This window comes from Mus caroli, chromosome 16, assembly GCF_900094665.2.
Source record: "Mus caroli chromosome 16, CAROLI_EIJ_v1.1, whole genome shotgun sequence".
Classification (NCBI taxonomy): domain Eukaryota; kingdom Metazoa; phylum Chordata; class Mammalia; order Rodentia; family Muridae; genus Mus; species Mus caroli.
In genome coordinates this window covers 953,144-977,858 of record NC_034585.1, presented here as the reverse complement: position 1 = coordinate 977,858, position 24,715 = coordinate 953,144, and the positions used below count along the sequence as shown (strand labels likewise).

General features: G+C 45.1%; 1 protein-coding gene across 2 annotated transcripts; it reads right to left on the bottom strand.

Moving 5' to 3' along the window:
- Positions 1-824: 824 nt before the first annotated feature.
- On the bottom strand, positions 825-23,185 carry Dnaja3 (DnaJ heat shock protein family (Hsp40) member A3). 2 transcript variants are annotated; one of them, XM_021184933.2, is made up of 12 exons: positions 22,942-23,185; positions 20,206-20,339; positions 17,997-18,080; positions 14,750-14,950; positions 13,659-13,811; positions 11,622-11,769; positions 10,840-10,904; positions 8,677-8,805; positions 7,256-7,371; positions 6,098-6,195; positions 2,589-2,705; positions 892-1,974 (listed from the first exon to the last, which is right to left on the bottom strand). In XM_021184933.2, the coding sequence occupies exons 1-11, from the start codon at positions 23,150-23,152 to the stop codon at positions 2,602-2,604; spliced, it is 1,443 nt and encodes a 480-aa protein (XP_021040592.1). In that variant the 5' UTR covers positions 23,153-23,185; the 3' UTR covers positions 892-1,974; positions 2,589-2,601. The 2 variants fall into 2 exon arrangements, with proteins under 2 accessions (XP_021040593.1, XP_021040592.1); XM_021184934.2 differs by lacking the exon at positions 2,589-2,705 and having other exon boundaries at positions 825-1,974.
- Positions 23,186-24,715: the final 1,530 nt, after the last annotated feature.

Genomic DNA, 24,715 nt, shown 5'->3' with positions numbered 1-24,715 from the left:
AGCCTGGGTTTCTCTATGTAGCCCTGGCCATCCAGGAACTTACTCTACATCAGGCTGGCCTTGAACTCACAGAGATCTGCCTGACTCTGCCTCCCAAGTGCTGGGATTCATGGTGTTGTGCACCACTACCTCCCAACTCAAAATTGTTAATATGGGGGCTGATGAGATGGCTCAACAGTTACAAACATTTTGCTGCTCTTGCAGAGGACTTGGCTTGGTGGCTAGCACCCACATGGTAGCTAATAAGCCTTTATAAGTTCAGTTCCAGTCAACCCCTCTGGTCTCTATGGGTACTACATGCAAATGGTGCACAGATGTGTGCAGACAAAATACCATACATATTGTCTTTTAAGTGTAATATAGGAAAATGCAGCTGAGGAAGCATAGCTCAGTGGCAGAATACATGCCTACCATGCCTGAGGTCTTGGGTTCATTTCCAGCTACTACCTTTACAAAAACTTACAAAGAATGTTTTTAGAGACATGGTGGCTTATAACTGTGGTCCTAGTACTTGTGCGGGGTGTGTGTGTGTGTGTTTGAAGGCAAGGGATCAGGAGTTCCATCCTGGGCTACATAGCAAAACAAAGACTGAAAACTTATTAGGGGAAACAGAACAGTCACCAAAGGGCACAGGGAGCACGTGTACATGTCTCAGCTGGGCTCAAGCTCACATAGAAGCACTGTCTCAGGGGAAGGACCTGCTCTGGAAATGAGAGTAGGGGTCTGCACTGGCAGATGCTGCCAGCTGACTCCTGTTGCCCTCAGCTGGGCAGCCTACAGAAGCTAATTTGAACTCTCAAAGAAGAAATGACCACAATGTTGATTTTTAAATATCTTTTGTAAGTAGATCATCTTATTTACATTGATACAGAATCACTTTACATTCTTAAATCAGACACTAATAAATGCTTTACTTTTGTAAATTATAAGTGAAAAGAAAGAAACTACAGAGAAAGTGTTCTTCCTGTCTTACACGAGCTCCAGAGGACCTTTAACACAGAAGCTGCAGCATGCTACCAGCAGAGGCTGGAAAGGAAGTTGTTCTGTCCACTGTGGAGGGCCTTCACTGATGGTATTATTATTTAACATTTACACAGGAAAAGACAATGAACCTTACCAGGGAGTAATTTAAATACACTGGAAATCAAATGTCAGCAGTGGAAATGGAGAACCAAGCCCCGGCAGGCAAAGCTCTGGGTCTCCAGAGGTTGAAGGCTATCCCACAGGACCATGGTAACTGGTCCAACAGGGCAGGAAACCCCACATACATCAGACTAGAACACTCTAAGTCCACTGCCAGGCAAGCTGCCATCTGAGGTGAAATGGAACCTGCTGTTGCTAGGTGTCCTCCCAGGGCCCTAGGTCCCACTTTCTAGCTATTTGGTACCAAAAACAAAAACAAAAACAAAAACAAAACAAAACAAAAAAACAAAAACAAAAACTCCAAGGGGAGTGACAGACACCTCACTCTGTACAGGAAGATGGCGCTGGTGGGATGTGCTGCCCTGGTCCTAGACAAGAGCCATGTCAGGACGGACATACTGTAGAACTTCCATGAGGTTTATAGAAAGGGAATTAATCACTTCACAACACTGTGCAGCTTAAAGCTTCATTTTAAGCTGTAAGCCGGGTCTTTAATTCTTTCAGCTCTACTACATGCGATTCCAGGTTAGTTTTAGTGCTGCAAGAAGAGTCCAAGTGTTCTCCCTGCCTGAACCAGAAGAAGCAAGACACCTACCAATGGCCAGGGTATTTTCACCTGTCTCGGTGTCCAGCCTGAGGCCATATGTCACTGCCTAGGGCACCATAACCTTTATGCAGAGAAGTGTTGTCACATAGTTTTGCTGTTGCTAGGCGGTTCAGAGGGATCTGTAAGCAGGGGCTCAGTGCTGCCGTTCCGGGATCCTCCTGTGTCTGATGCCCTGGCCACAGAGAGGAGCTGCTGCTCCATCTAGTTTCCAGTTGACCGCTTTCCTGAGCCAAGAAGACAAACAGTTACATTCCACATCTCAGAACACATCCCTGTGGAAGAGGCTCTGTTAATCCCTGGAGAATAGCTGAGCTTTGAGGGTCGAGAGCCCCAGGACCTGGGGGGAACATAAAACAACAGTGTGTTTCCAGACATACAAAATGTCCATCATTCCTCAGTGGTCCAAACGTGCACAGCGCCATGTTGCCTGGGCAGAACAGTGTGCTGAAAAGCAGGTGGGAGGTGGAGAAGATCTGAGTTCTAGGCATGGCTCCACCACAATTTGCCCTCTGGACTTCGGGCAAGCTGGTCCCACCACAGAGGGACAGAGTCCTTGGGAAATGACAATGAGGACTGTAAGGTACCTCTAAATCTAACCTCTTTAGGAAGGAATCTAAATTGAATTAAAATGAAGAGGCTGGCCACTGAAGCCTGCTCAACCCTGTGCTGGCTAAGTACCACATGCTCTGCCCCAAGGATTGAACGGAAACCATATTTACTACGCTCTCCCACCTCCTGCGATAGGGTAGGGTGAGGTGGGATCTGATGTTGGTTAAAGTGACCAGAAGAGAGATTAGTTCAGAGGTTTACACGAAAGCAAGCTCACAGGTTTTCCTACCTCAGCAGGGGTATCAGGAAGTAAATATTTTCTTAAGTTTGGAAAGGAATCCCTCATTGTCCTCCCCAGCCTCTCGCCTATCCTTGCTTCCTGCGGAGCTATCCATGGTTCTGCCACCTGGGCACAAACAACAGAAAGAACCGAGGTCAAGAGCACATACCTCCATGCAGCAAATGCCAGCCCCACCTACCCACCTAACTGCCCAAAGGCTGAGGAGTAGCCAAGGGCCACTCCAGGAACATAAGGGCCACTCTCAGGCTGGCAAGGGGTACCTCAGGTATTAGACTGAAGCAAATGGGACACTCAGAGCCTTAGGAGTCACAGACCCACAGAAGGCAAACAAGAAAAAAGGGAGGGGAAGGGACTGTCTATAATCTGAACAGTGACAACAACGGCAACACTAAGTGCCAGAGGCCTCAGAGCCAAGACACAAAGGCTATGCAGTAGCTCATCTTAGCATACTCTACTGTACAAGTTCACATCTCAGCTTCATGTACACAGAAGCAATGCTGTCAGGTCCACCTAGAGTCCCAAAGCCCACTAGAAAGAGGCAGACCCTAACTCAACCCCAGCCCAGACTCTTAACCACCAGACTATTGGCTACAATGTAAGCAATGGACCTCAAGAAAAGATCCAATTCCTAACCCACTGCCACATTTCACACTGCCTATGTTGTATACATGTCTAAGATAATCCAGGAGTGAGCTGCTCTCACCCAGGATCCTCTGCTGTACACCCCATCTTGTCTCTTCTCACAAGACCAGTGACATGTGTTGTACACGGGCGTCTTGAGAGAGAAGCAGGAGAATCAAGACTTCAAGGTTATGCTCCACTACATAGTGAGTTCCCTGTCTCAAAAAACAAAATATATAGGGCCTCTATGCAATTTGGTGAGACCAAGTGGTAAAGTACAGCCAGTGGCATGGTACCTGGCATGAATTAGAAGTGCCACCAGTGGTGACTTACAGTGTCAACACATTATGTCTGTCATCATTTACCAAAGAAATGAAATGTATTTTATCTTACAAGACTCAGGAGGTATAGGAAGCCCATGGTTTATAGATGTGTTGTGTTGTGTTAAGAGTCCTTTATGTTACTTAAACCTTTACATATTACAAAAGGAAATGCTCAGAACTGAGCAGAGAGCTGTGCAGGCTCTGGAGCTCAGCTGTTTCCTGGCAGTTTTGTCCACCACCCAGACTGTTTTAAAGCAATTTTTTTTTTTGAAAAAGAGAAATGTGTGTGTGTGTGTGTGTGTGTGTGTGTGTGTGTGTGTATGTGTGTGTATGTGTGTGTGTGTAGCCTTGGCTATCCTGGAACCAGCTCTGTAGACCAGGCTGGCCTAAAACTCACACATCCGCCTGCCTCTGCCTCCTGAGTGCTGGGATTAAAGGTGTGTACCATCACTGCCTGGCTACATTTTTCTTTTTCCTTAAAGATTATAATTACTTTTTATGTGTATAGCTATTTTGTCTGCATGTACATATGTGCATCACGTGCTTGCCTGGTGCCCATGGAGAAGACCATAATAAGTCATTGAATTCCCTGGAACTTGAGTTAGAAATGGTTCTAAGCCTCCCAAGTGGGTGTCGGAAACCAAATCCAGGTCCTCTGTAAGAGCAGCAATGTCTCTGAGTCACCTCTGCAGCTCCCGATAGCACCGACCTCACTCAGCACGTTGCTTAAACCACTCCTTTCCGCATGCCCACTCTGTCTGTCCTGCATCTAGATGCTGCATCAACTATCCCAGGGAGATGGATGTGAACAATGTCTACTCACCCCAGAGAGGGGACAGACACAGAAGAAGCAGTTCCAACTATGTCTGGCCTGAGGGAACCAGTGTGACTTTTGGGTTTACTTGCAGACATGGATGAGGGTTGCTTACAGGAACATTGGTGATGCCCAAATGTTCTCAATGCAGAAAAGTCCTACACGTGGTCAACGACCTAACAGATGCATCATGGAGTCCCCTGTCAGTTAACCTTCCAGAGAACACATGCTATGGAGTAGAATTAGATACAGCTAGCAGGAGGTGCTGGAGGGAGGGACAGAGAGAGCCTCATGACCCTCTCCCCAACCCATCTTTGCAAGATTATCAAAAAGCCCATTGGTTTTTGTTTTTGAGACCTCAGGGATTTTAGGCTAACACTTTATCAACTGAGCTGCTTTACAAAATCAAATCTGGGAGTCAAATTCCCAAAGAGATGCAATTTTGAAAACAATGACAACAGAGGTTAATGGAAGAAAATAGTAGAGACATTCTAAAAAGGATGGACTCTTCCTGTCCCCACCTGAGCCCCGCCCTGCAGAACAGAAGCTCCCTGGCAGGAGAGGAAAACACTGTGTACAGAGCAAATCTCGTGTATTATGAAACCTTGGGGACTTGTCATGAAGTTATAGGCACACAACCAGAGTTCTATGGAATAACTTGTCCCACTTCCTATTTAGCTTAAAAGAGAACACAAGAACTGGTATGGTGGACCAAGCCTTAATCACAGCTCTCAGAAGCCTAAGCAGTAGGATCTCAAGTTCCATGCCACCAAGACCATCTCAAACAAGCGAACATGAGTGAAAAACAAAGAGAAAAGTTTATGCATTATGCATCTAAACACTAAAATAAATATCATTTGGTGTTTGGTCAAGCTATAAACAGGGCTCTTGTTCTTAACAGGAGCTCAACAAAACTTCCAGGGAAGGCTGCTGGGATTTCCACTTCCACTACTGTCTCTTCCTTCTGAGAACTCCAAATCTTCCCTCTAATCTGCTGGAAAAGCTGCCCTAGCTCTGAATACTGGCTATAAACCACCACACACTAATATAAGGCCACTCCAGATCTGAGAACTCCGTTCAGGTTCCCACAAAAACAAAATGATGCAATGAGGTAGAAACACGTGCAGCTGGGCACAGCCTGTCCTGTCCTGTCCTGTCCTGTCCTGTCCTGACCTGTCCTGACCTGTCCTGACCTGTCCTGACCTATCTCAATCAACAGAAGCTTCACCTGAGAAACAGCCTCAGGGGCACAGGAAAGCTCCAGCCCAGACATCAACCACTTGTGTCTGAGTTCATGACATCTGAGCCTAGGTAGCAAATCTGTTCATGAAGTGGGAGATAGTATCTTTATACTGTTGTTACCACTGTTTACTTTGGAATCCTAGTAAAGTGTCTATAGTCAGGAAGGCTAAGATCTGTTCAATTCATGTCCCCCTTAAACTATTACAAAGATTTCTTGGAGATAATTGCCCGAAGTCACAGGGCAAGTGGCAGAACCAAGGCTAGAACTCAGGAAACACCTCTTAGGCACAGCTGCCGGGCAGCAAGTGCTCCTGGACTTTCTTAAATACATGGATGCAGTGAACATCCAAGGAGACGCACCCATGAGAGATGGCTGTATACCCACGAGTCCCCTCTTCCAATGACTTTTGGGGGCCTATGAAAACTCAAGTTCTGAAATATCTGTCAATAGAGACTCAAGGTCCCTCACAGCGCCATGTCAGTCCCAGGCCCCTTACCAGTGCTTGTGTGGGTGACTCCATTAACCGTCCCCTCCACGTCAGTCTCATCCTCAGCATAGCTCAGGATCAGGTTCTGCTGCCTACTGCTCAGCCTCCTGTGGACCAACAACAATTAGTGGCCAAGCACTTCCTCCAGGCAGCTCTTGAAAGCACATAAGGCACCTACATGTCTGACTCATGCAGAGGCACACACTGAGCCAGTGGTGAGAAACTGACGGCCAAGTCAAAGTTTCAGAAAAGGGCTCTAGCCAGCCTACACATGGCATGTGTGGCTCTGGCAGGCCTTACCCTTCACTATTCTCTCTTCCTTGCAAAACTGTTAGATCACATTCCTAAAGCTAGCCATCAAGGCCTATTCCCTTATCTGGCCACTTCCTCCTCCCGACGCTGACCACCAAGGTTTAACTATCAAAGTATTGGAGTCCAGCAATCAAAACTTCCCTTTTGGCTCCCTAATAAACATGTTCAATCAAAATTAAACACCTCATCCTAACACGGGGGGGGGGGGTCCCCTTTACCTTTATAGACAGCCATTTGCCTATGGCATGTCTGCCTCTATCCATGCCCCTCACCCTTATTCCCTTCCCTTTCTCTCAAGTCCTCTATCTCCTATCTTTGTCTTGTATTCCCTACCCTCTGTTTCTTTGGGACAGATAAACATCCTCTGTCCTGAGAACCTGGTCTTGGGGTGTCTTGTGCTAATGCTGGTCCTCTGAGCTTCTCTCTGAAGCCCTGAGTTGTTTAAGCTGTCATCACTGCTAAGCCAGATGCTCACAGGCTGGGGTGCACATGCTCTGTGTGTTTGTCAGGCAACAGGTGAGAAACTAATCTCACAAAGGGACAAGAGCTGACACTGGCTTCCTGAGAGGAGCAGGCACAGCACATGCTGGATGCCACAGCATTAAGCCCACAACACATCAGGAGTTCAGCAGCTCCTGTGTCATTCATTCCACAACTCAATGAGACCAACTTACTATAGCCAATGCTCAGATGGGAATCAGGTCAGACAAAAATGGTTCAAAGGAAGAAAAAACTTGCCCAAGCCAAGAGCTCAAAGGGCAACTGAACTGCTGGGTGCTGGGCCTGGCAGCTAAAAGGCTCAAAGGATACCTGTTTGCTGGAACAGTTTTGGCCATAGTCTTACTGAATACTTACTTTGGAACTCTGACCTTGATGTGAATGTAGTGGTCACCATAGCCATAGCTATTAATCCGGGGGATGCCTTTCCCAGTCAAGCGAATCTTCTGGTCTGTCTGAATCCCTGCAGGGATCTGTTGAGTAAGAAATATGCTGAGCCAGGCGTGGTGGCACACGCCTTTAAACCCAGCACTTGGGAGGCAGAGGCAGGCGGATTTCTGAGTTCGAGGCCAACCTGGTCTACAGAGTGAGTTCCAGGACAGCCAGGGCTACACAGAGAAACCCTGTCTCAAAAAAGAAACCAAAAAAAAATATATATATATGCTGATGTTTCCTGGTTCCCACTATTCAAAATAAAACATCTCACTATACAGAGATAATCCTGAGATGTCTTCAAAAAAGGACTTCCACCAGGTGTGCAGAACTAACTAGCCACACAGTTGTAGGACAGCTGAGAGCTGACCCTAGAAACAGATGTGAGAAGTGAAGCAAAGGCTTTAGAAGCAAACCATTGAGAGCAGGTGTGAGACTAAGATTGCTCTGTTGCTCTCAAGAGCTGGATAGCAAGGACCCTAGAGAAGCAGAGATTCCAGGTGGTCTCTAGGAGGAGGTGGAAGATACTCCCCAGTGACCATTGCCACAGCCTAAGGTATGCCCAAAGTCTCTGTACCCAGAGGCTGGAGAAGGCCCTGAGACAAATATAGTGGTATAAGTGTGGGTACAGGAAGCATCCATTTACAGCTGCAATTAAAAACTAGAGATGGTTGACAGAAAGTGGTAGCTCACATCTTTAATCCCAGCACTTGGAAGGCAGAGGTAGACCAATCGAGTTCCAGGCCAGTCTGGTCAACACACAAAAAACCCTGTCTCAAGTCCCCCCTCCCGCAAAAAACAACAAATACAAACCCCCAAACTAGAGGTGGTCACCAGAGTAGCACATAGTAGCCCCAGAGCCCCTGCTCTCCAGACATCCCTGAGTGGGAGTGTGTTGAACAAACAGCACCTTTTCCAAAGCATTAGTGATGCTGTTAGTCCCCGGGACACTGACATAGGAAGAGGAGGCACAGACCAGGGAGCAGAAAGGCATGGAGTTGTAATTACTCCTCACGGAACAGCCTGCAGCCCCCGGTGTCACAGGCTCCAGTGCCTCTTCTATTCAGAGTTCCTGACAGGCTGGACACTCAGATTTAGACCACCTCAGCTATTTCCCAATTTCCCATTAAAAAAAAATAAATAAACAACTGGGCACGGTGGAACATGCACACAAACCTAACACAGGGAAGGCAACTGGATTACAAGTCCAAGATCAACTGAGGATACATAATAGCCATCTCAAAAAATAAATAAGTAAAACAGAAGGGAGGGAGGGAGGGGAAGGGAAGAAAAAGGATCAACAAGCTGCCAGGGCAGCAGAAACAGCTGTCCTCATGCCCTCTTACCGTCACGTTGATTGTCTCATACAGGCCCTGGGCTTTGGCTGTGCCCCCAAGAATAGCTTGAGCTATTGAAATAAAGAGGTCCGAGTGGATGTCTGCACCGTCCCTCCGGAACACAGGGCTTTTCTGCACCTAATGCCAGAGAGAAGACAGGTGTAAACATGGTGGAAGTGCTGCCTGAGGCTAGACACCAGTCATGTGTCTTGTCAGACCTGACCTTGGAACCTAACACACTTTAACCTCTTTGCACTTAACTAGCACCGAGAGACCTACACCTCTCATCAATAGGAGACAGCACCGCAAGGCTCTGGAGGGACACAGCCTCCACGCACACTGCACTGCAGAGCAATGTCTGCACTGCTTCAGCCTCCATCACTACTTTTAATTACAGAAGAAAGAATGCGATTGGGCTTTTAAATGTTTTCCCCAAATCTTACTAAACCACAGACCAATACATCTACAGAGGTAAACGTGATCTGCAGAAGACGTGGAGGTGCCTGCCACACAAGATGAAGATCCACAGCACTCATGTAAAAACTGGGCATGGCAGTACACTGCTGGGAAGTGTGTGTGTGTGCACGCGTGTGAGTCTCTGAGCTTACTGCCCAGAAACCTGAGATGAATCACTGAGCGCCAGGTTCAGCCAGAAACGATCTCAGAAACTAAGGGACAAGGAATGAGAAAGGAGCCACACCAACCTGCCTTCCACATGCACAGACACAGGCTTACACACGGCTTTCCGTTGCTCACCTAACACAAGCTGCCTTCAGGACAACAGTCAGGACAGGAATTTATTTGGCTTACAAATACTGTTTTTCATATCTCAAAAATATCCTCTGCCTTTGACTTCTTTTTTTATTATAAAATGGAAAGTGCAGTTGGATCCGCTACCAAATTCTTATAAAATGCCCTCCAGGTTTCTGCCTTTATGTGGTTTTTAAATTTTATTTATTTTGCAGTACTGGGGAAAAAACCCAGGGCTTTGCACATATCAGACACACCACCACTAAGCTACAGCTCAGCACATCCCTTCATCTGTGAATTCTCCAGCTAGAAGATCTACCCCCCCACACTATTTTTATTTACTGTGCTATCTTTGGCTTCAGAGAAGATGTCACTATGTTGTCCAGGTAGACTCCAACTTCAGACTTATGTAAACCTGCTGCTTCAGCTTTTCCTGTACAGGTAGTGCCACTATAGCCAGCTTTCCTACTATTACTGGGGCCTTGCTTCAAATCCTCTGTGGGGTCCCCAGCCTCTGCCTCCCAAACACTGAGATTACAGGTATGCACCACCACCATGGCCAGTCACTCAAGGAACTTTACCTACATCCTCAGTCCTATTTCTTTTTTCCTTTTTTTTTGGTTTTTCGAGACAGGGTTTTTCTGTGTAGCCCTGGCTGTCCTGGAACTCACTCTGTAGACCAGACTGGCCTTGAGCTCAGAAATCTGCCTGCCTCTGCCTCCCGAGTGCTGGGATTAAAGGCGTACGCCACCACGTCTGGCTGAGTCCTATTTCTTGTTTTTGTTTTCAGTCTTGTTTTTAAAGACGGGGTTTTACTGTATAGCCCAGGCTGGCTCTGAACTCAGGATCCTCCTGTCTCCATACCCCACATGCTAGGATTGTGGGCACGTGCCACTTACTATCTCTAGTACTCGATTCCACATAGAAAAACCCTGTCTAAAAAAAAAAAAAAAAAAAAAAAAAAAAAAAAAAAGGTTTTGCTCTCTAACCAACAATTTATACAGAAACAACAACAACAACACACATCAGATGTTCTGGGATTTGTGTTCTATGTTTCTTTCTTTTTTTTGTTTGTTTTTTTTTTCCTCCCCAAGATGGAGTTTCTTGGTGTAGCCTTGGCTGTACTGGAACTCTCAGTGTAGACCAGGCTGGCCTCAAACTCAGCCTCTCTCTTTGTAGTGCTGGGATTACAGGCATGCATACCACTGCCTGGCTGTGTTTTTAACTTGTCAGTGTTGTGAGAAAGCTTCATTCTCTACACATAAGCATGAAAGCAATTAATAATCATGCCAGGCAGCCTTTCCTTAACTGGAACAGCAACACCTGTGCCCATGAACTGTCCACCTTACTACAATGAACAATCTCAGCTGCACCCACTCCAAGACAACAAGACCCAACATAAGCTGACAGGCAGGCACCTACCCTGAATGTGACAAAAATTTCTCGTTTTCCCACTGGCATCCTTACAGTCTGACCATCTTCAACTCCTAGAACAAAAGTTCCAAATAGCAGTTATGGTAGGGGTCTCCCACAGCAATTTCACCCCAGGAAAAGCCACTTGTGCAGGTTTCTTCTTGTTTGGCTATGAGGGCCTCACTCTGGACCTCAGGCTGACCACAAACCTGTGCTCCCCTGCCTTAGTCACCTGAGTGCTGAGGTTAACAGTTTCACTATGTAGTAGCCTGCTTCCTGTTCATCGTGGTCCTCACTGAGTGAAGACAGAAGAGACAGAGGTCAGAAAACTGGGACAGGAGCTGCAGCACCCCAAGACGAGAACAGAGTGGGCACATTGTAAAGTTGACTGGTACACAGAAAACTTGAGTCTAGCTCTTGGGGGCTGCCAAGATGGCTCAGCGGGTAAGAGCATTGACTGCTCTTCTGAAGGTCCTGAGTTCAAATCCCAGCAATCACAGGGTGGTTCACAACCACCTGTAATGAGATCTTACACCCTGCCCCAGAGCTAGCAGGGTTAATCAGAGTGAGTAGAGGTCCTAAAAATTCAATTCCCAACAAGCACACGAAGGCTCACAACCATCTGTTCAGCTACAGTGTACTCATATACATAAAATAAATAAATAAATCTTTAAAAAAAAAAAAGGAGTCTAGCTCTTCCTTCAACCAGGGCGTTGGGGCTTTATCTCTAGCTGTACAATCATGCATACAACAGGCACACATGCTGGCCCGTCTTCGAGACAGTGGCCCACCTGCAGGCACAGGGATTGTCACGCGCTTCTTCTGCTTGGCTTGTCCTGCTCCCCTGCAAACCACACAGGGATTTGTAATGATGGAGCCCCGGCCACCACATCTCCGACATGTAGAACGCATCACAAAAGGCCCTGTATTGATAGTTTCCTGAAGAAGAGAAAAATGCTAAGGACGTAGATACATTGTTTTATCAAAAAACTGTTTCATTAAGACTTTATATAGCACAGGTCTATTATCTTAAAATATGGAGGGTAGAGACAGATCAGGAGTTCAATCAAGGCTAGCCTAGGTTACATGAGACTCTGCCCACACCCTACCCCCATTGGGGGGCGGGTGTGAATAACAATTTAAATACATTATATAAACACATAAAAACTTCAAAGAAGGGCTGGTGAGATGGCTCAGTGGGTAAGAGCACCCGACTGCTCTTCCAAAGGTCCGAAGTTCAAATCCCAGCAACCACATGGTGGCTCACAACCACCCGTAATGAGATCTGATGCCCTCTTCTGGTGCATCTGAAGACAAAGACAGCTACAGTGTACTTACATATAATAAATAAATAAATCTTAAAAAAAAGAAAAAAAAAATAAAAAACTAGAAAAACTTCAAAGAATAGAAATCTTAAATCTTAAGTGGGAGAGACAAGGGTATGAAGAAAGGGAGGGAGCATGGATGGACTGATTTTTTTCTCCTTATATGCTGTTCTAGAACACACTTCTTTTAGAAAACAGGGACAGGACCTCATACTGCTAATCTGAACTACTTTTTCTGGTGGAGGAAGAAAGATGATATCTCATGTAGCCAAAGCTGAAGAATAAACTCGACCTTCTGATGTTTCTGACTCCACCTCCTACCAAGTGCCCCATGGGAGTACAAGTACCTACAACCACACCTAGCACAGAAGTCAATTCCCCACCCTGACCCCCGCCCCTGGCTGTCCTGGATCCTGTTTTATAGACCATAGAGATCCACCAGCCTCTGCAAATGCTGGAATCAAAGGTGTACGCCAACACTCAAATATTTTAAATGAATATATGTATATGTGTGTGTGTGCATATGTACGTGCTGAGGACTGACTTCAAGGTTGGGCATGACGGCTCACACTTGTTTGGATAGCACTAATGAGACTGACAAATGAAGACTAACTCATACTCAAAGGCCGCCTGAGGTATATATTGAGTTCCAAGTCAGCCTAGATTAGAGTTAAAGCCTATCTCAAACAAAACAAAATATGAATTCAGAGCTCTGAGCATGCTAAGAACATGTTCACCAATTAGAAACAGCCCTATACAAGAACTCTAAATATAGAATGCCTGCACATGATATAGAAGAACAATTCTGAATTTGAAGCTAATATGGTCTAAACAGCAAACTCCTGCGCAGCCAGAACTATACACTGAGACTCGGTCTCAAGGAATAAAATTAAAAAAATATATATAAAATGGATGGCAAGATGGCCAGCAGGTAAAGGCACTTAAAGCCATCAAGCAAAGTGTCTTGAGTTCATCCCCAGGGTCTCATATGATGAAAGAGAAAAGAGTCCCACAAATTGTCCTTTGAATGCCGCATGTGGGCACGCATGGCACACATGAGCATACAATAAATAAATAAATAAAGTAATAATAATTAAAAAAGACTTTTAAGAACTATAACCAGGCATGATGACACATGCTTATAATTCCAGTATCCAAGAGCCTGAGGCTAGAGAGTTGATATAAATTCAAGGTCTGCCTGAAATAAAGAGTGAGACCCTGTCCTTCCTCTAATCCCCACTCCCTAGAAGAGCCAGGGTGGGACAGTAGCACTTGGAAGATAAAGGAAGGGGGATTACATGTTCAAGATCATCCTCACACATATAGGTAGTTGGAGAGCAGCCTGGTACAGTGCTAGGGGACCCAGCCCAAGCTCCAGGACTATCTAAATAAAGGATCTCTTGGAACAGGAAAGAAAAGGTTGGAGAGCAGCACAGGCAGGTGGGTAACAGCAAATCATTTCCAGGAGAAGTAGGGACAGGGCCCCAAAGCATCCATCCTTACCATGCCCGAGCCGCCACAGTAGTGGCAATGCTGCACTTTGGTTCCAGGCTCGTTCCCCTTGCCGTCACAGCGCTCACAGGTATCCATAATGTTCACAGTGAACTCTTTGTTGACACCCTTGGCAGCTTGATTGAATGTCAATTCCATGATGTACTGAAAGAGTGAGGCATGGCCTGTCACTTAGCTTTACAATGACTACAGTGATGCTCTGTTTCAGGTCAGGAGGGCACTGGCCAGTAGCTGGAGTTACCTCTGAAGTACCAAACATGTGTATATGTACACTTTTCAGGGGAAGAATGGGCAGTATTTACTTAGTTGGTCAATACATATAAAATACAGATTCTAAAATGTTTTAGGTAAAAATTTTCTCTTCAACTGAAGACATGAATAATGTCTGCATTTAACACTTGTTTTGGCCTAAATCTAGATTATCTCCCAAAGGCCCAACACTTGGTTTTCAACTTAGTACTAATGGGAGGTAGAGGACCTTGAAGAGGTGGAGTCTGGTGAGAGGTTTTATGACACTGGGGATGTGTCCTCTTTATTTTATTTTTAGAAATCAGTGGCTCTCAGCCTTCCTAATGCTGAGATCCTTTAATACAGGTGTGGTGACCCCCAACCATAAAATTATTTCATAGCTGTAATTTTGCTACTGTTATAAATCATAATAAAAATAGCTGGTTCGAAGGATATCTCATATTCAAGCCTTACCCGAGGAAGCCACAATCCATAGCTTCAGAAGCCCTGCTCTAGATGAATCCACCTACTGAGTAAGCAGCTATGGATAATGACATCACAGTGTACATGTTCATTACTACCTAAAGATTTCCAAGTATTCCTTCCTGTCAAATGGATGACACAAAAACTAAAAAAGACCCCTGTGTTGCACTTGAACCTAAAAGTTGATCCTTTAAAATAACAAACATTGGGTATGATGGCACATGTCTTTAATCCTGGCACTTGGGAGGCAGAGGCAGGCAGATCTCTGAGTTCAAGGCCAACCTGGTCTGCATAGTGAGTTCTAAGACAGCCAAGACTAGAATGTAAGACCCTCTCTCAAAAAATACAAAAATAAATAATAAGAAACGTACTTCCTGAGGCTGATCAAACACATTCTGGAAATCACCAAAAGGAGAAGATGAGAACTCCCCAAAGATCTTCCTGAACAGCTCCTCGGGGTCAACAGAGGGTCCTCCTCTCCAGTAGCCCTGCCCAGAGCTGCTGGTCCCAGGGTCAAAGCCAGCAGAGCCGTAAGCGTCATACTGCTTCCGCTTCACTTCATCACTCAACACCTGTGATGAAAGAGAGCACAGCAATCAGAGAGGTCTGAGTCGTCTAAGACTCAGGGATTCAGGCAACACAGCTCATGACAAGCAAGTCTGTCGACTTACTAAGTGCAAAACATTCTATAAAAGTCGGGCATGGTGGTGAAATCCCACCAGTGAGAAGGCTAAGGCAAGAGGATGAGTTTGAAGACAGCTTGAGCTGCACAGTGACAACCTGTTTCAACAAACACCACAATCACATTAGAGATCAGTGCTGGAGCATTCATTAAGCCTCTGCACATCCTTGGGTTCAGTTTTTTGTTTTGTTTTGTTTTTGAGGGGTTTTTTTGATTTTTTTTTTCAAGACAGGGTTCTCTGTATAGCCCTGCCTGTCCCGTAACTTACTCTGTAAACCAGGCTGGCCTCGAACTCACAAATCCTCCTGCCTCTGCCTCCCAAGTGCTGGGATCAAAGGTGTGCGCCATAAATGTAAAATAGCCAGGTGGTGGTGCACACTTTAGATCTCAGCACTAAGGAGGCAGAGGTGGGCGGTTCTGAGTTCGAGGCCAGCCTGGTCTACAAAGTGAGTTCCAGGACAGCCAGGGCTACACAGAGAAACCCTCCATGTCTCTAAGAAAAGAAAAGAAAGGAGAGGACAAGACTGGTAAAGCACTGTACTTTTTTGGTGTTTTGATACAGGATTTCTTTCTCTGTGTAGCTCAGACTGTCCTAGAAAAAAATGTGGAAAAGAAATATTTATTTTATTTGGTGTTTTGCCTGTATGTATATCTGTGTGAAGGTGTTGGATCCTCTAAAACTGGACTTAGAGATGGTTATAAGCTTCCAGGTGGTTGCTGGGAATTGAATCTAGGTCCTCTGGAAGAGCAGACAGTGCTCTTAACCACTGAGCCATCTCTCTGACTCCTTTCTTCAGCTTTCAAACGTACACTCTCATCAGGCCCTCTCAGGGTCCACAGGCTGCAGCTCCAGACTGGGCTACTGCCACTGCTTCCAGCTTTAGACTGAGCAGCTACCAGTTGCTCTGATGCTACAACCTGTAGGTGCCACCATGGGCTCTTGAGCAGCACCTTTCTTTTACAAATAATTTTTTTTTATTATTTGGTTTTTCGAGACAGGGTTTCTCTGTATAGCCCTGGCTGTCCTGGAACTCACTTTGTAGACCAGGCTGGCCTCGAACTCAGAAATCCGCCTGCCTCTGCCTCCCGAGTGCTGGGATTAAAGGCGTGTGCCACCATGCCCAGCACAAATAATTTTTATAAGCCTGGCATGGTGGTTCTTATTTTTAATCCTAGCATTTGGGAGGCAAAGGCAAGCAAATCTCTTAGTTTCAGCCATCCGGGGTACAAAGACACCCTGTTTTAAAAAAAACAGTAATAATTTTATGTGTATGGGTATTTTGCTTGTATTGATGTCTGTCTACCACTTGTGTACCTGGTGCTCTCAGAAGCCAGAAAATCATCAGGTGTGGTGTTGCATGTTATTAATCCCAGCACTGAGAGGAAAGGGCTGGTGAATCTCTGTGAGTTCGAGGCCAGCCTGGTCTACAGAGCAAGTTCCAGGACACCAGAGAAACCCTGTCTCAGAAAGAGGAAAAAAAAAAGCCAGAGGAGGGCACTGGATCCCTTGAAACTGGAGGTATAGATGGTTGTAAGTTACCAATTGGGTGCTGGGAATTGAACCTGGGTCCTCTAGAATGCTTGTAACTAATGAGTCATCTCTCCAGTCCCTCAGCAGCTGATCTTATGATCCAATTAATAAATCTCTGATTGCCTATATCCTATAGGTTCTACTTCTCTAGAAAGCTCTAGCACAGATTAGCTATGGCTGACAGGTAATAAAACCTTCATACTTACTGAACTGTGACCATACATGTTGCTATCTCGGCCCTTGAACACATAAACACATGCAGAACCCATTAGGGATAGTCAAGTCCAAGAGGAATGCTATGGTAATTTGAATGAAAATGGCCCCCACAGACTCACAGGTAGTGACACTATTAGAAGGTGCGGACTTATTGGAGGAAGTGTGTCACTAAGAGTGAGTTTTGGGGTTTCAGAAGCCAGCCCCAGTGTTGCTTTCTCTTCCTGCTGTCTGCTGATCCAGATGCAGAACGTGAAGCTACCCTTCTAGCACCGTTAAAAAAAAACTTGCTGTGGCCATGGTCTCTCTTCACAGAAATAAAACCCTAACTAAGGGGCTGCAGAGATGGCTTACTGGTTAAAAGCACTGACTATTCTTCCAGAGTTCAATTCTCAGCAACCACATGGTGGCTCACAACCATCTGTAATGGGATCTGATGCCCTCTTCTGGAGTGTCTGAGGAGAGCGACAGTGTACCTGTAAACATAATATTAAATAAATAAATAAATAAATAATAAAACAGAAACAAGAACAAAAAACAAAAACAAAAAACCTAGCTAAGACACATGGTCATTCTCCAATAATTCTGTAACTGGTCAATGGTTCCTTCACAGATATTTGGTTTCTTCCTATGTGCTTTACGGTCTATTTTTACAATTGCTAACTTAAGTCATCAAATAAGGACTGATTTGATCAGTCTAACTGGGATTTCCCGAAATCAGCTATCAATATGAATTACCTGAGGACATTTATTGATCAAATGTTCTTGTTTTGTTTTGTATTAAGGCAGACTATATAGCCCTGCTTAGCCTTAAACTTACAGAAATTCTCTTGCCCTCAGCCTCACCAGTGCTAAATTACATTTATGCTACCACTTCAGGTCTCTTTTCTTTTTAAAAAATTACACCTATTCCTTTTGTGTACATATGTGAGTGTTCAAATGCTATGGAACTCAGTAGGGGTCAGAGGACGATTTATGGAAGTTGCTGAGGATTGAACTTGTCATCAGGCCTGGCAGCAGATAGATCGCACCAGCCTATTTTCTTCATTTAGAGTCTAAGTTAGCAGAACTAGCAGGGATACAACACCACATTGGACTGTATGATATGCCAAGCTATCTTGTGCAGTACAGACTCTGATGTGTGCACAGAGAGCTGAATGGCCAGTGAATGCACCCACACAAGTCACATTACCTCATAAGCTTCTGCCAGCTGGGAAAACTTCTCCTTGGCTTTGGGATCATCCTTATTTGTGTCTGGATGATATTTCTTGGCAAGCTAAGGGGAAAAAAAGTAAATTACTATAGATATGGATAGTCACTAAAACAGAACCCAAATACTTGCTACAATTATGCCTCTTTATAACATCTGTCTCTCTTAAGACAGCAACAAATTCTTTTTTTTTATTATTTGTTTTTTTCCAGACAGGGTTTCTCTGTATAGTCCTGGCTGACCTGGAACTTACTCTGTAGACCAGGCTGTCCTGAACTCAGAAATCCACCTGCCTCTGCCTCCCAAGTGCTGGGATTAAAGGCGTGCGCCACCACGCCCGGCCAAGACAGCAACAAATTCTTAAGCAAGATTTAAAATTTGAAAATAAATCATTCCTTCACAGATGTCTTAGGGGCTAGAGAGATGACTCAGCAGTTAAGAGCACTGGCTACTCTCCCAGAGGTCCTGAGTTCAAATCCCAGCAACCACATAGTGGTTACCTATAATGAGATCTGACACCCTCTTCTGGTGTGTCTACAGTGTACTTATATATAGTAATAAATAAATCTTTGAGGCGGAGCAAGCAGAGGTCCTAAAATTCAATTCCCAACAACCACATGAAGGCTCACAACCATCTGCACAGCTACAGTGTACTCATATATATAAAAATAAATCTTTAAAAAACAGTAATAAGTAAATACTTGACTAGCCCTTTAGCATGCAGGCACTCATGGAAAGCCGAGAGTAAAACAGCATCCTGGTACTCTGAACCTATGCAACAGCGGAAGCAAATAACCTGCACAATTTTGGTTGGTTGGTTGGTTTGGTTTTACAAGTCAGGGTTTCTGTAGCCCTGGCTGTCACAGAATGAGCTCTGTAGACTAGGATGGCCTTAAACTTATAGAGATCCCCTTGTTTTTGCCTCTCTGAGTGCTGGGATTAAAGGCAGGTGCCAAACTGCCTGGCTTTGGGTTTTGTGATTTTGGTTTTTGGTTTCGTTTTGTTTTGGTTTTGAGACAAGCTGGCCTTAAACTCACAGAGCTTCGATTGCCTCTGTCTCCCAATGCTGGGATAAAAAGGCAGCACAAGCACACCTGGCCTGCCTGCTGTGCACGTTTTTGAAGAATTATGTAATAAATGTATGATAGTTACTGCTATAAAAAATAAAAAAATTAAGAATTAAGAAAGAATCATGAGGAGCTGGAGAGATGGCTCTGCGGTAAGAGCACTGACTGCACTTCCAGAGCTCCTGAGTTCAATTCCCAGCAGCCACATGGTGGCTCAAAAACATCCGTAATGGGATCTAATGCCCTCTTCTGGTGTGTCTGAAGACAGCTACAGTGTACCCCTATATATAAAATACATAGTAATAAAACTGCTTTAAAAAAAGAGTAATGATGTTTACCTATATAATTTCTATTTATTTATATATCTCATAATTGTGTGGACAGCATGGTGTACGTGTGAAATCAGTTCTCTCCTGACTTTAAATGGTTTTGGAGGAATTGAACTCAGGTCACTAGGCTTGATGTCAAATGCCTTTACCCACTGGGCCATCTTACCTGCCTCTTCTCTTCTTTCTTAAAACAACGTTAACTGATTGGTATCACATTCATTGCCCACCAAAGGCACCCCAAACTCCATCTTTCCCAGATCATTCCATAGGCTCAGCTGCTTGTGACCTGCCTTAGCAGGCTATACACCAAGGCAGTAAGGACCAGACAACATCAGCACCAATCTGGGTTGAAGAGATGGTTCAGTGGCTAAGAGCACATACCCGTTTTCCAAAAGACCTGAACTCAATTCTCAGCCATATTAGATGGTTCACAGCTGCCTGTAACTATAGTCCCAAGGGGATCCGTTACCCCTGTCCTCTGTGAACATCTGCAGTCACATGCATCATGTGCATATTCCACAGATGCACAATTTTAAAAACTAAAATAAAAGCCGGGCGTGTTGGCGCATGCCTTTAATCCCAGCACTTGGGAGGCAGAAGCAGGCAGATTTCTGAGTTCGAGGCCAGCCTGGTCTACAAAGTGAGTTCCAGGACAGCCAAGGCTACACAGAGAAACCCTGTCTTAAAAAGCAAAAAAAAAAAAAAAAAAAAAAAAATTAAAACAAAACACACACACACACACGTGACCAGCAATCTTTCTACAGTCTCATCAGTAAACCTAAGACCAATACAGACCTGATAATAGGCTTTCTTGATATCTTTCTGGCTGGCATTTCGGGGCACTCCCAGTATCTGGTAATAATCGTCTTTGGCCAAAGAAGCACTTGTGTGGAAGGAGGTGGTACAAACAAACGGGAAACTTTTTGTTCCTATAAATGAAACAAGAAAGTAAGTTAGTCTGGGAGTTTATCCAAAAAGAAGAAATTATAACTAAGTGACCAGCTACGAAATATCTGTAAAAAAAGCAAACAAGCCCCAGCTACAGGGCCTATTCCCACTGAGTACACTAGAGGCCAAATGCAATGTTCTTCAAATGTGGGCAAAGCTCAGGGACATAGTTCAGTAGGTACACTGCTTACCAGGTATGCATAAGGCCCTGAGTTTGATTCCCTGCACTGAACAAACCCAGCATAATCCTAACATGGGGAGAAGGATGCAGAAGATCAAAAATTCAAGCTCCATTCATAGCTACACAGGAAGTTCTAGGCCAGCCTGGAACATAGAACACCCTGTTTCCAAACTAAAAACAAAAACAAACAAACAATCAGCCAGAGAAGTTGAAAGTGTATAGAAAGGAATTAAAAAAAAGAAGGAGCAGGAATAGTCAGAATGAGATTGCGGTTGATTCTTCAGTCACTCCCAGAGAGACATTAGACCTCCATTCTTGGTGATCCTATATTGGATCTCTTTACTGCTACCTGCCTGGCTGTATTCCTGCACTCCTCACTCCTTCCAGTATCAGGAGCATGAGTCTATTAGTGGCAAAAGTTTGTCAGCTGTACCAGCTTCTACAACATCAGCAGACAGCCCAAGGAAACTGTGAATAACCCGCAGGTAACTATTACACAGCGGATGGATGCTTTTTTCTATTCTAAAGGCCAATGATTAGCAACTACTAGGAAATATCTGGGTTTTTTCTCTACAAAGTATGTCCAGTACATATCTTGCTTTTTGAACCCAGAATAGGATTAGTCTTCATGTTGTTCTAAGAATGCCTAATCCAGTAGCTAGTTGCTGATTTCTTTTTTATGATTTCTTTTTAGTTCCTATGTTTTGGTATTTTGACTGTAAAGAGGTGTCAGATCCCTGGAACTACAGCCACAGTCAGCTGAGAACTACCATATGGGTGCTGGGAATTGAAATTGAACCTGGGTCCTCTGGAAAAGCAGTCAGCATTCTGAACAGCTGAGCCATCTCTCCAGCCCCTGCTTGGGACTTGAGGAATGATCACAGACTAAAGTTTGGGGCCAAACTGATGACCTTAGATGTGGTGTCAGGATACACCACTACAGGATGCCATGTCCACATATATCGTCACTTGAGATAAAATATGCCCACTGTAGCCTATGGGCTGACTTGAGGAAAGCCAACTGCAGTTCTTCAGTTATGCTTTCACACAGAAGTAATACTTAGTAACTGTGTACATTCACCTCCATATCTCTCTCACACAAGGATACATAATTTAAAACCACTCTAAGGCAAGCATGAGGCCCTATGCTTGATCCCTAGAACTACCCAAAATAAAGTTCAGTGCTTGCTTCCTTCATTCTCACTGAAGATGAAGTGATAACACAGTATAAGGCACTATGATGACGGAAAGATGGCTCAGCAATTAAAAGCACATACTGCTCTTGTAGAGGACACAAGTTCAGTTCCTAGTCCCTAAGTCTAGCAGCTCATAACTTCAGGGGATCAGATGCCTCTGGCCCCTTTGGGCACCTGTACTTAAGAGCACATACCCACACACAGACACACATATACAGAACTCAAAATAACTTAAAAAATATTTTTTAAAGAGAAAGACAAGGGGCTGGCGAGATGGCTCAGTGGGTAAGAGCACCCGACTGCTCTTCCGAAGGTCCAGAGTTCAAATCCCAGCAACCACATGGTGGCTCACAACCATCCGTAACGAGATCTGTCGCCCTCTTCTGGAGTGTCTGAAGACAGCTACACAGTGTACTTACATATAATAAATAAATAAATTTAAAAAAAAAAAAAAGAGAGAGAAAGACAAGATCGTGGCTAAAACACTTCAAGGCTTAATGCACAATAACTTGACACCCACTTCAGCTATAAGGAAGGTAGGTACCATACCAAGACTACCAGTCTTTAGCTTTGTGACTTTTTCAAGTTTTTTAACATCTAAACCTGTTTCTCCATAAAATGGAATGGTTAACAATGCCTGTCACATTGAAACATTCTCCAAGGAGTGAAATCATCATCCTTCCTACACAATGTTTAATTAAATGTTAGACTCCATTATTACATTCACTGACTTAAGGATTCTAAAAGACTGATAAATGCCCTTCCATTACACCACGTGATATTTAGGATGAACGCTATGAAATGACAATTCATCACACTCTAACCTTAATGAGGGCAAGCACCTGCACCTCCCTTGATTTATGGGTGCCTAGCACTCACTAAATGGCAGTTACATCTTCCACTACAAGCTAGAACGTGAAGAAAAAGAGAAGGGCTATGACAAGGGGACAGCAGCCTGGACAGAGAGGTGAACTGTTGACAGAGGTGAAGGTTCATGGCGTTCGGAGCTCCACGCAGCTCTTTCCCCTCGACGGCTTCTGGGTAGCCAGCACCTTGGCCTCTCTGCCTCCTGCTTGCCTGTGTCCCCAGAAATTCCTCTCTTGGGCCGGAAGACCGCTCCATCCCGCTACCCTGGTCATCAGATGGAGCCGAGTCGCCCTTTCTAATCCCAGGAGCCTCTACTCCAGAGCTGGAAGCCTCCCTCACCTGTGAGGCGGACACCGGGTCTCAATGTCAGCAGCGCCCGGGGGCCGTGAGCGCCCATGGAAAGCCCGAAGGCAGAGACGCACAGCTTGCGACACAGGGATGTTGCCACTACGCCCCCCTGGGGCTGCTGGACCCCTCTCCCCGCTGCAGCCGGCAGCCGGGGAGTCCCCACTGCCACCCTCAACCAGCGTGGGGAACACCACGCAGCCATTTTGGCCCGGGGACACTGCGCCTGCGCAGACCGTCGCTGGTCCGCCTAGCCGGTCGCGTCTTCCGGAGGCAAGGCATCGGTAGCACGCAGAGCGTAAGCATTGCGCACGCGCCTCGGTCTCCGAACCGTAGAACCTAGGCTAACATGTACAAGTGCTAGACTATGAGGATGTCAGTTTGTAACTTTTGCCTGTATTGGAATTTTGTGATGTAGGAACGAGTGCTGCACTTTACTTGTGAATGTTGTCGCTGAGTGCAGCAGCCATAATCTAGCGAGCCTTGCCCTGGCAGGGACTACAAACCCCAGCAGACAACGCGGATTCAGTATCAGATTCCGGTATGCCCCGTGTGGATGCCCTCCCTTGACCCTGAAAATTACATCTTATTACACGTTCTCTCAGAAAGGCTCCACCCCGGTTGTTGGCTGCAGTTTTTCCGTGTCTGATTCCTTCGCAGCAAAACTTGAAACACTCAGGTCCGTCTTAAACACGTTAGCCTTCTCCAAACTTTAGCGAAAATTCAATGAGCCTATTATGTATTGTGCGCCTGCTGTTTGTTTTTTGTTTGTTTGTTTGTTTTTTTGGTTTTTCGAGACAGGGTTTCTCTGTGTAGCCCTGGCTGTCCTGGCACTCACTTTGTAGACCAGGCTGGCCTCGAACTCAGAAATCCGCCTGCCTCTGCCTCCCGAGTGCTGGGATTAAAGGCGTGCGCCACCACGCCCGGCTTGCCTGCTGTTTGTTATCCATGTTCTAGAATATAATGTTAGAGGAAACCCGCTCCAGGGGAGCAAACTCGCCTTACAGGGACAGACTTCTTATTAAGTAACAACGGTAAGAGCTACCAAAGGTGCACAGTTACGAGCATACTAGTGTACTCGATCTGTTTCTTACGAAATGTTTCTTACACGCATAAGGCTTGGCAGTTGGGGGTGGGGGGTGGGCTGTAAAACTTTCTGAGTCATAATGTCCATAATTGAACTTTGATGAAAAGTGCATCGAGTACAGATGTAGTATTCCAAGTGACGAAAACACCAAAAGCTGCCATACTAGACTGAGATAGGATGATCAGGAGTTCAAGATCATTTTCCGCTATAGAGCAAATTCGAGATAGTCTGGGCTACATGAGACCCCATCTTCGAGTTCGGCCCGAAGGAAAATCCAATTCCCCAAACTCCAAAAGGCAGTCCAAATATCCAGAAATAAGACTCAACCTGGAGTACAGGAGGATTTCTAGTGGTTAGATAAAAAACAGCAAGTCAGGCAATGGTTTCTCACAAATTTAATCCCAACACATGGGAGGTAGAGATAGGCAGATCTCTGAGATTGAGGCCAGCCTGGACTACAGAGCAAGTTCCAGGATAGTTGGGGCTACCTGGAGAAACCCTGTTTAAAAAAAAAAAAATTGTGAAGCTGGTTCCTATATCAAAAGGAGTCATTTTCTTTATCCCTGGCTGATGGGACAAGTGGCTATCTGTGGTGACTATTAGCATACCAAAGCACATCAGGCCTTCAGGCTCCCTTGTACCACAAGTACCTGTTTCAAATTTCAAAGTTCATGCTAGCAC

Bases quoted from the DNA above. Each gene is read 5' to 3' on its own strand.
- Dnaja3 (XM_021184933.2), bottom strand. From the start codon at position 23,152: ATGGCTGCGTGGTGTTCCCCACGCTGGTTGAGGGTGGCAGTGGGGACT. The intron at 20,340-22,941 runs GTGAGGGAGGCT...TTTCATTTATAG, and splicing joins ACCCGGTGTCCGCCTCACAG to GAACAAAAAGTTTCCCGTTT. The intron at 13,812-14,749 runs GTACGTTTCTTA...TCACTCTTTCAG, and splicing joins TGTTTGATCAGCCTCAGGAA to TACATCATGGAATTGACATT.